This window comes from Plectropomus leopardus, chromosome 7, assembly GCF_026936395.1.
Source record: "Plectropomus leopardus strain MGB_pleo_1.0 chromosome 7, ASM2693639v1, whole genome shotgun sequence".
NCBI lineage: Eukaryota > Metazoa > Chordata > Actinopteri > Perciformes > Serranidae > Plectropomus > Plectropomus leopardus.
In genome coordinates, this window is record NC_142182.1 from 35,400,759 (window position 1) to 35,412,695 (window position 11,937).

At 39.5% G+C, this 11,937-nt stretch overlaps 1 protein-coding gene across 1 annotated transcript; it reads right to left on the minus strand.

The window, feature by feature from the left end:
• Positions 1 to 6,770: 6,770 nt before the first annotated feature.
• On the minus strand, positions 6,771 to 9,169 carry LOC121950807 (Ras-related and estrogen-regulated growth inhibitor-like protein). Its single transcript, XM_042496927.2, has 4 exons — positions 9,068 to 9,169; positions 8,895 to 8,948; positions 8,730 to 8,806; positions 6,771 to 7,866 (listed from the first exon to the last, which is right to left on the minus strand). Exons 1-4 carry the CDS (start codon positions 9,114 to 9,116, stop codon positions 7,441 to 7,443), a joined length of 606 nt encoding a protein of 201 aa, XP_042352861.1. The 5' UTR covers positions 9,117 to 9,169; the 3' UTR covers positions 6,771 to 7,440.
• Between the last annotated feature and the right edge of the window lie 2,768 nt (positions 9,170 to 11,937).

Here is an 11,937-nt window from a genome sequence, read left to right on the forward strand (position 1 = left end):
GTGACAGGGAAATGATGAAATGATCTGGAAATTAGCGAGGGAGGGAAGTTATTAAAAATGATCAAAAAATGAGGGAAAAATGTCTAGAAAACTATATTTATAATTCTTTTAATTAAAAAAGTATATTTAAAATTGCAAAACAGAACACCCAAAAGAATAATTATTATTTTTTAGCTCTTTCTAGTTTTTATTTGTTTGTTCGTTTGTTTTTACTGTTTTATGTCCATAGTTTTAGGTAATCTTCTTATAATTTCTCTATTTTTTTGTAACTTTTTGCACCTTTTTTTGAGCAAATCTTGGATCATGTTTATGAAAAGAATCAAACCAGTTTGCTCAGGTTTCAAAGGGTTAAAAGTACCAAGTGCTACTGAACTTTGAACATTTCCTACTTTGAGTGGGGAGTTGATTTTCAGTTACTGTGTGTACACACCCAGACCTGACAAGGGCTGTTGAGCTGTGGAGCGCTGCAGGGGGTCCTTAAACCTTTGCAGGGGAGCTTAGCAAAGGCAAAAGGGCATAAGCACAGGGATAGTTGGCATTCTTGAACAGTTAACACATTTCTTAATAAATCTGGTTAACCAAAAGGGTCATTGAGCACCTTAGTCTATTTTATAGTCCACACATTCCATACCCCCTGAGTAAATCCTGTATTAGGAAATTGCAAGTCATTGTCAGGTTGACAAAGCCTGTAATGCCACAAAGTAAGAGTCCAGATGTGAGCCAGCCTCAGCTGAAACAGGGACATTACATCGCATACATGTATTGTTTGTTATAGGACAAAATTCTGAGCAATTTCTTCCCATACTAGTTAGTGAGCACCAAAAAGACAGTACTGTTCTACATGGCAGAACAAATCGTGGACTATCACCTCCCAGAAATCCCATTATACGTGGCTGCTCCCACGTATAAGGGGCTTGCCTTTCCATTATGGCTCCATAACACGCCTACGTGGCCTTGGATTGGAAATAATGACAGCTAGTGTGGTGGCTGCAATAGAAATAAAGCTGCTGATGTTTTGAACATCCATCACCATGCTTCTTGGAATGGTAGAGCCAGGAAAGAAGTGACAGAACATCACTCAGTGGAAAAACGGTCATCTCAAAATTGGGTTGTATAGACATTTAAAAATTTCACTGAAGTTTTGCTCAAATCTGTAATGGAAACCTGCCCTATGACTTGTTAAATGCATTGTTCAACATTTTCTTAGATGATACGATTGAGATCACTCTTATGTTTGTGTGCTAAATAAAGCTCACTAATCAACAGGTTATAAGAAGTTTCTTAAATCTGTATAGAGACTGAAGGCTAAAACTGTCCTGGTGCTGTTTTATGGAAACATAATGCTCTTTCCTGGATTTAGTTTTCCACTACAGATAGTATCCTGTTAATAGACGTCATTCTTAGCTACCCTGCCTGACACTGCTGTGAGATCATCAACACAGGACAACGTTGTTCCATTCAGTTCTGACTGGATCCTTTTTATCAGCCACCAAACAGGGAAATGTTGGCACTTTGTTAATAAAACCACAGCATGGTTTTGCAGGAGCCATTTTCTTGAATGTGGGAAATCTTTGCTGCAGTATTTTATCTACACCTTGTAGTACTGACTCAGTTCACTTTGAAACTCGACTGAGCCAATGGAAAACCAAAAAAAAGTGTGGGACTATCTCTTGGCTAGAAGCAGCCAGTGGAGAATCCAGGAAGTAACTGCTCCAGGCCAAGGAATAAGGAATTTGATATGTCTCACCATCTCCTTCTATTTCATTCCTCTGTTTGCCATGTCTCTGGACCCACTGACCCACCACTGGCCCATATATCCTCTTTAAGTTCTTTACCCCATAATGAAATCAGGCCTGCTTGTATTCAATAAGGGGAAAGAAAAGTGTGTTGAGTTGCTGCATTGATCACTTACGTCTCTTGAAAATGTGCTGCCAGCCAGGCAGGAAGCAGCTTCCAATGAAGAGCTAAAATTTGGCCTGAAGCTATGACATATTAATGCTTGTGTTAGCTTGAATTTCTGTTGCTAGTATTTTGGATGTTACCTTAGATTAAAATAGCAGACAGGCCAAAAAAAAAAAAAACCCAGCTCTGCATCAGTCTCAGAAAAAACACTTCCTACATACCTTTCTAGCATCAGTTTTGCAAGTGTCAGTTTCTGCTTTTTATATGACATCATTTGGCAGGTTTCTGTTACAGATTTGCACAAAACTTAAGCGATATTTTCAAATGTTGATAAAAAACAATTGTGAGATGACTGTGTTTCCACAGAGTCATGTTATTTGACTTCTCCTCTGGAGACAACAACAAGCATGGTGATGGATGTTCAGAACATTAGCAGCTTTATTTCTATTGCAGCCACCACACTAGTCATCATTATTTCCAATCCAAGGCCACGTAGATGTGTTATGCAACGATTGTGGAAAGGCAAGAGAAGAATTGTGGATTCAAAACTTCTGAATCATCTGCTTCAACTTTTGAAGAGTTATGTGATGCAACAGCTCTTGTCGCTCCTGCTGCATCATGAGGGAGCCAGTTCCTACTGACAAGCACACAGCCATAGCATCATGTGACCTAGAAAAGCCAAAAAAGTGTTTCCATTCCAGCTTTGCAAGATAAATCTATTTCAAATCGCCTAAAATACCACCTTATGCAAGCTCAAAAAAAAAAGACAAATGAGAGCTTTAGATGTATTTTATTCAGGCTGATTTGGAAGCGGGCGGCACAGTGGCGTCGTGGTTAGCACTGTTGCCTCACAACAAGAGGGTCCCTGATTTGAAACCCGGTTGGACCGGGGTTCGGTTCTGTGCAGAGTTTGCATGTTCTCCCCCTGTCTGCGTGGGTTCTCTCCGCGGTCTCTGGCTTCCTCCCACAGTGTGAGCATGTATGGTTGTCTGTCTATATGTGCAATAGTCTGGCGAACTGTCCAGGGTGTACCCCGCCTTCCACCCAATGACAGCTGGGATTGGCTCCAGCCTCCCCGCAACCCTTATGAGGACAAGCGGTTACAGAAAATGACTGACTGATTGATCTGGATATTTGACACCAGTGAGGTGACTAAAGAAAAAGTGTCTCTCAGGTGAATGATGGATGCCTGAGCTGTGCTGTGAGGCTTTAAAGTGTGACAGCTTTTAAAGACGAGCAGTAAAATTCCTTTATAAAAGACTGGAGGACAGTGAAAAGACTGGAGGACAGTGAACCTGGATCAGTGTCAGAGGTTGCACACAATGATGTACAGCCTTTTAAGGGACATCAAGTGTCAAATGCTGCATATTGCACCTTTTATGATACAAGCAACATGTACTGTGATAAATGCAATGAGCAGCCTAGAATAATGTACCTACAAAGCATATTCATATGACCAGCACTTAATACCTTCCCTCTATGCTTTTGAATGTCTTTTTTTTTATTATTCAGTCTTTTACAGGGCTTGCTTTACATGTATTCTCTTTCATTTAATTTGTGTCTCATGCTTTTATGCTTTTCATGCTTTTTAAGTATAAAGCCATCTGAGCTGCATTGTTTTGTATGAAAGATGCTACAAATAATGTATTTTATTATTGTTAACACCATACATAAAATGCATTTAATGATGATTTAAGCACTCCACAAGTGCCCTTTCATAGCTTTCACTCAAAAGGCATTTTTCTTTTCATTTTGCCTGAATAAATTTCATGTCTCTTGAAAGTGTGTCTTCTATTTATTGTGCCATGTGTCACAAAAGTGCTGTGTTGTGTGTGGTGTGTTCAATTTCTAGAGTTGTTATTTAAGATGCTAATGCATGTTTTGATCTGTCATAAGAATTTTTCCAAATACAAATTCCTCTTTCAGCAGCATAGTGATGTACGTTTCCCCCCTTTTTAGAAAGTTCTACTTATTTTATTCTTGCTTTCACCCACTTAGTCATTATATCTACATTACTAGTGATTATTGATCAAAAAGGAATTGTGTTAATATTTTTTCAAAGTACCAACAGTCATTACTGAAATATTGTCACATCAAAGAGGAAATTTTAAAAAGAAAAATGCAATGTTCACTTCTGTCTACCAGTTTTGGCATAAATAAAGTGCTTTTGGGGAGATTTAAAAATATCAAGATATTTTATATCGTATATTGAGATATAGCCTAAAAGTATCGCATTATAATTTTCAGCCTATATCACCCAGCCCTGATGCACATTTGTATTTTTCTGAAGAAATCTTACTCCTTGCTGTAAGAGCTGTGGCAGCACACAGGGACACATGGAGCAGCTCTCGCACATCTCTGTCAGGCTGCTGTCTGTTTTGGGTTGTGCTGTGAAGTGATCCGCGCCTCTGACAAGGACCTGCAGGGGCCAGACTGCCCCCATCTTACTTTGTTAACCCGTGCCTTGTTCCCGTCAGATTCCTCACACACAAGAATAGAAAAGCTGGGGAGCTGGCACCAGCTTACCTGCCATTTGCCCTCCCATGCTGACGCCTTGATAGCCACTCAGATGGTTATTTTCCTGACACCAAACAAGACAGAGGTCGAAGGGAGGAGAAAAAGAAAGGAAGTGTCTACCGCCAAATGTTGGGGGTCAGGCCAAGTTTAGTGGAGCAGGTCAGACACAAATTTGAGGAATTTTCATGGGGAAAGAGTCTTCTATTGACAGACCCCCACTGTCTGCAGTCTCAGCATGATTTGAGATCTGAGGAAGATTGGATGAGAAGTGAGAGGGTTTATTTGGATGTCTCGCTGACATTATAATCTGAGGACAATCCCATTCATCACACATTCACTGTTATGTAGACTATAACAGATATTTTCAGTCTTCAGTTAACATTTACTTGTACTTGACACTGTAATAGCAGTCAAAAGAGCATTTATTAATGCGGTGAAAGCATGCAGTTTATCATATCCTACATAGTCTCTGATCTTGGGCTGAACTTCCACAAATACTAAAGCTGTCTTAATGGGAAAATTACTTTTGTCAGCTTAAAGAGTTTTTAATGGGGACAGACACAGCGACAGGCAGCTCTCTGGCTGAAAGGAGGCAAAAGTACATGTTTGATGTCAAGAATGTTTATGGATCTTTTTCTTGTTTTTTTGTTTTGTTTTGACTGTGGTGTACTGTTTGTTTGTTTGGTTGGTTGGTTGGTTGTTGTTATTTTTTTATCTTATATGTTAATTTTTTAGTTCTCCTCCAAAAAGCTTATTTAGTGTGTCCCTTTCACATGTTTATTCTATTGTACTGTGGTTTTATTTTATTCTGTATCACTGTTTCTTTGACATGAATGAATAAATGTGTGAATAAATGATGATTGTGATGATGATGATGATAATGATAATGATGATGTTGACAATGAGGTCTACTAAAAGTGTGGCTGGTTCAAAAACCTGAGCAGGATCATTTCCTCTGTTTGTCCATCAAGAATATTCCACATACTCACACAAACGAGAATGAAACTCTTGGTGGGCTTCTCCAAACATACTGTCCATCCATCCATCCATCCATCCATTCATTTTCTTCCGCTTATCTAGGGTCGGGTCGCGGGGGCAGCAGCCTAAGCAGGGAAAGCCAGACTTCCCTCTACTAACATACTGTCCGGTCTCATAGAAATACATGACATGGACACGTCATAATAATGTATTTTGTGGTTGTGGGATAAAATGTGTTTAAAGACAACCTGCTGGCAACACGAATAATGCCAAGGCAAAATCAATGATGATCTTATGTTGTGGTGGACACACAAAAAAGTCTGCATACGCGATTGGTCTCGGATGGATCAAACAAACATTGACTTTCGACCTGGAGACTGCTGTTTGTGTCCTCTGTGAAGCTAAACTCACAGAGGTACTACGCATGTTTGTCAGTTGCTGTTCGTATGCATGCTGGCCAGTAAACCCCAGATTCACTCTCTTTTGGCTTTTCACCATTATTCAGTGCTGTGTCTTTTAACTGCATGCATCTTTACAGTCTGGAACCTGGTTACTACAAAACTGTAAAGCCCCGACCTTACCTATGTGATGTGGGGGCACACACCCAAAGCAAAAAACAAGAAGGAAATAGCAAAACTCTGTGTCAGTCTGTGTGTTTGGTGTGTGCCTGTTGTGTTTTGTCTCTCCTTTGTTCTCCCCCCTCCGCTCGTCTGCACTCCTTCACGCTGCACACCTGGTGGCACTCATCAATCAACACATCTACCTGCAATCAAGCCAGCTTCCTACAAGAGAGCCAGCTCCACAAACCACTGAAACACGCAGTCTGTTGTGTCACAAGTCCGGATCTAATTCAGATCTTTTCCATTTTGCCTGTTTGCCAGTTCGTTTTTTGCTAAGACCTGTTTTGTGAAAACCTCAGGAACACGGACCACCCCTCACCTCAGCCAGTCATCCTGTCCATCATTCACCTGCACAGTTCACTAATTGTAATAAATAAGCTCTTTCTGTTTAACATCCGTTTTGTCTGTCTGCTTTTTGTGTCCCAAGTGGGACAGATCCCATGTTATCACTTTGAGATATGACTGATTAATGTGTGAATCAAGCAAATCGCTATTGCAAAAATCCCTGTTAAGGCTCTGTTAATGCAGACACTGATGTAAAGTTGTGCAACAAAGTTTGGGACAATGTAATCGGTTAGAGACCATCCTTCGTAAAGTCATTTAGCAACCACCCTGCCTAAGTGCCCTTGAGAAAGCCACCAAATTCAGCCTTACTGATCTGAGGCTGACCCAATACCATCACTCCTTATATCAATAAATAATGCTACTAGAAAACAAACATTTTAAATTTTGAGTCAACACAAAAGATCACATTTTATGCTTTATTTAAATCTTTGTAAGTCATTAAACAAGGTTTAGACAAACAATAGATTCTCAGTAAATCTCAGTAAAATTCATGAATTAGACTTGGGAGGGCTCATAAATATCTAAAACAGTTTGTTATTTTGCTTTACAGTGTTAAGACTTGAATAAATACAAACATTTTACTTTTAAGAATCAATTACACAATTAAGTAGGGCACTTTTTAGTCACTTCACAAGTTTCACTAAGAACTGTTTTTTTATCTTTGGTCATCATCATGACTAAATTTAATTTGTGCATAGAAATTCTTCCAATCTGAAGCCACACCTTGTTGCATACTTTGTTGCATATAATATTAGGCTACATGTTACCTATCTGTAAAATGAATGAGAGTTTCATGTAGCTTGAAGTGCAGCTAACCTCAAAACTTAACACCAAAAAACATCAGTGACATTGTTTTGTCTCCATTGTTTCTGAAGCTTAATGACTTTTTCTTCTCTGGAGTCTTTCCACACTCCTCAGTGAAAAGCAGCTCCCGTCTCCGCAGCATGACTGTCTTAGGAGACTTAATTGTTGCCTTTGGCACAGTAACATAATAATATTTCACTGACAGAGTGTGATATCCATATGTGTCTCTTTCACAGAGTCACAGAAAACTACCTCCTCTTCTGTCATGTTGTCACTAAAAGGAGTCTGTCCGTTTCCTGGCGAACACTGCAGACATGCTCTTCACTATGCCCCTGAACCCCAGAGGCCTCTTCGTTGTCAGCTTGGCGTCCTTCATCCTGTCCACCAGCCCGTGAAACACCATGAGCACACTGTGGTAGTTCTCAGCCGCAGACACCTCATAGAAGTGACAATCTGTGTTAAGAGCCAGCAGGCGGCCCTCCTCACTCAGCACTGTCCGCCTGTGGTGCAGGTCCCTCTTGTTGCCCACAATCACTATGGGCACTTTGTCAGCATTCAGGTAGTCTTTGGTGGACTTGATGGTCTGGATGAGCCTGCTGACAGCGTTGAAACTGGCTCTGTCACAGATGCTGTAGATGAGAACATAGCCGTCTGCCCACTGGACTTTCTTCTTAAATAGAGACGTCTCCTCAGACAAATCCTGGTAAATCATAAAATAATAGTAATCAATGTTCATTGTGGGAAGTAACAAAATACATTTACAAACACTGTTCTTTATTACAGATATAGCTGTAGTTTACTTAAGGTTTTCCATTTATGTTAAGAAATACTCCTTTCACTGCATGCTCCGGACTCTATGTATCATGCTGCATTGAGATTCATCAATAATTACAAGCCCCTTACTCACCTCTAGCAGGGTTTCCAGTAACCCTCAAATTGTGGAAATTGCAAATGTATGCCGCAAGGGAACAATTTAAAAAAAAAACAAACTCCCATTTATTGCAAGAAAAGGTTTTACACTTGCATGAAGTGGTATTTTAGGCCATTTGAAAAAGCCATATTTCGCTAAACTGCAATGGAAACACTTTTTTGGCTTTTCTAGGTCACATGATGCTATGGCTGTGTACTTGTCAGTCAGAACTGGCTCCCTCATGATGCAGCAGGAGCTACAAGAGATGTTGCTGCATCACATAACTCTTCAAAAGCTGAGCAGATCATCCGGAAGTTTTGAATCAAGACGTTTTTCCAGTGAAATAAATAAATCACAGCCATGATTGTAATTTTCTACACAAAACATAAGATGATCTACAAAAATATGATTTATGACAGACCAAATTACTCATTATGTGAAAGGGACTTTTAGGTTTGATATTACTTAGTAAAATTTTAAATGAATGAACTTTACTTGTAATGTTGCATTTTTACATCGTAGTATGAAGTTTGAAGAGTTGAGGAGTCCATTGGTAACAGCAGAGCATGTCAGCAAGATAAAGCTAACATAAAAAAGCATAACATTAAAAAAATCACTGATAGCAACAGTCAAGGAGTTATTTCTCTCCTTACCCCAGAATAAGGTGAATCCCAGATGTTGAGCGTTATTTCCCTCCCATCCACCATAAAACTGTGACTGTAGATGGATTCTGCATCACAAAAAGTGAATGCAAAGTGAGATGAAGTTTATAAAACTGCATTACATCGATTTTATAAAAAACAAGACTCGCCACTAACCAATATCTCCATATTCTCCGATGAATCTCCGAGTTAGGAGGCGCACAGTCAGAGCTGAAAAAGAAAATGTTTAAATGCAGGCGCAATAGAAATATATGCATGACTATACTACATATTTTTCTTTCTTTCTTTCTTTCTTTCTTTCTTTCTTTCTTTCTTTCTTTCTTTTATACCTGTTTTCCCGACGCTCTCTGTCCCCATAACAACGATGTTGGCATCCATTTTCAGCGAGCCAGCTGTGTGAGCTCCATGTAGAGGCGGAGACTGCTGCTGCTGGCTCAGAGCTCTTATTATAGGACACACAGGTGGGCGGGCTAAACAAATCACCCATAACAACAACAACAACAACAACTGCAGCAGCAATGAAATGTAACGAGGTCTCCCTCACGTGATCTCGCACACGCGTGTGTGGCAAGAGCGCGCGCCATAGTGAGCAGGTGAATGAAACGTGAACATCGCTTCAGTATCTACAGATGTCTATCTTCAGATGTCTACCATGTGCTTGTTTTCATATGTCCTGAACAGAATATTTTTCTCGCGTTTTATCACAGGCTCTTTTTTATTGTTTATTTATAAATACATAATTTGTTCATTTTACACGTTATACATTGTTGTTTGTTAAGTAGCAATGATGTGTAGATGATGAAGAAACCTCAGCTGACACCGACTTGGTTGCATAAGAATAAGTTTATTACAACGAAGTTCAGCATCCACCAGGCACCATGGTCTGCCTGGGAGAGGATTCAGGACCAATACGAATCTCTCTGTCTTACAGCTCATGCAAGTCTCTTATATAGGTACAGGCATCAATACATTCTTGAATGAATGTGAGAATAAATGAGTGGAACAACTCTTCACCTGCTGTAATCAATCACAAGACCCCACAAATATGTCCTTTTTTGGAGGGGGCCTCATTCCATGTTATTCTTAACCTGGCTCCAGTATTCTACACGCTTGACTCCCAGGCCTAACCATCCCTAGACCTCTGACCTCAAGGTCTCTTTGTGCCTGACCAAATAAGAACCATAAGAAATGGACCATAATACACCTCAACATCCACTTCACTTTTATTCCACGACTTGATGTGACTACTTTCAATTCAGTTCAGTTCAGTTTTATTTATAAAGCCCATTATCACATATCACAATTTGCCTCAGAGGGCTTTACAACACACATCACCCCTCTGTCCTAAGACCTTCAGCGTGTACGGATAACCCCCCCCCCACCCCAAAAAAAATCTTTAACAGAGAAAAAAAAATGGTAGAAAAAAAGTGATACTAAGAGGGAGGGAGAGAGAGGGGGAGAGATGCAAAGCAATAATAGGATCAATAACATAACGCTTTGAATAGACAAAAAAAAATGACAATTGTATTTGATGATAGCATGTATTGTATATGCAAATATTGTAGTTTATGTATGTGGTAATAACAATCATATGTGTATTATAGTAGAAGTTTGACGGAAAATAATGACATAGTAGCAATAGTAGCCGATGTACTCTTCAGTTATGATTTTACATACAACATATGATCAGCTTTTAGAACATGATTTATTTTGTATTAGTTACTTTACATTATAATGCTGGTCACACGTGAATGCATGATAAGAAAATGATCTATAATAATACTCATTTTCTGTTTTGACTTCATAGCTACTTCTTTTACTTTTACTTTTTGTGTTGAATTTAGTGGCCCATAGCAGTGAGGTTACAGAACTGAAATTTCTCCTGTGTGCCAAGCATGGAGGAGAACTACGGTAGCCGACACAGCATTACCCTTTGGCCCTTTTCTAGAGCAACTGCTTGGCTTGTCCATGATAGACTAATGTAGAAACAACATGGTGGATTCCATAAACCGCTCTGGATGTAAATATAAATTTAACTATAACTTTTGATCTCTGGTGTCGTGCATTTGGGTTCAGCTCCTGGTTCTGTCTTGTCACTTTGAGGCAACAGTGCTAACCACTGCATCATCATACTGCCCTCAGGTGGCAGGTTACAAACTTAAGATTGTATATACCATAATAATGAATATTGTATTCCATTTCTACCAATAGATGCTCCTAAATCCTACGCACTGGACCTTTAAGTAAAGAACCTAAATACTTCCTGCACCATTGAAGACAAATAACACAAGCTGCTTTAAAGATAAAAGTCAGTGTCTGCACAAGGCTGTAAAATCCAAAGATGCAATAAGTCATTATTGACGATATTAATTACAGGTCTTGTCACATAAACAAACAATGAGTTTGTCTAGCTGGAAAAAGTTATTTTGTGTTTCTTAACTTATTGAAAATATGGGCCTGTTTTAAATCTGAAAGAAACCTTAAACAGCCTCAGGGTATATTAATAACTGCAGTGTATGTGTTAATCATTATTAATCAATTCGGAAGTTGCAGGTTTTGAAGTGCGCCTTTTGTTGTAGACTTCCAATCTAATAAACTACTGCTCTTTCCACTTGCTGTAGCAATATTATCAGCAACCACAAGGGGGAAGTAGATTACAATAAATGTCCTTTACAGCAGATGACTGTGTTTTACTTTGAGCCAGAAAAGGCAGCTGGGGCCAGCTAAACACTGACTGGCCCACCAGAAACAAACCCTCAGATAATTGGCTGCTTGCAGAGCGAACACCCGCCTCCCTGTGTGTGTGGGTGTGTGGGTGCGTGTGTGCGTGTGTGTGTGTTTATGTGTGTGTGCGTGCGTGCGTGTGTGATCTGTCTTTATCTTTTCGAGCTTTACTCACTCCTCTGTGGGCTACAATTTCCTGTTATCATCTGATTTCTCCAAGTAACCTGGTTTCTTGTGTGCATGTAAACATTGTGCCTGATGGCAAATACTGCTGTGTATAAAGATCAAATCAGGTATTATTTTAAGAAAAACCTTCATTCAAGCATGCTTTTTTTATTTAGCTCTGACTTTTTTTTACCACATTTTACAGTCTTGTAGTAATAAAAGCTCCTCGATGACGGTTGACCCTTCTTTAAGCTGCAGCAGTAAAACCAGATCACAGAAACCCTTTACATCATCTCTGATATAATTTCCT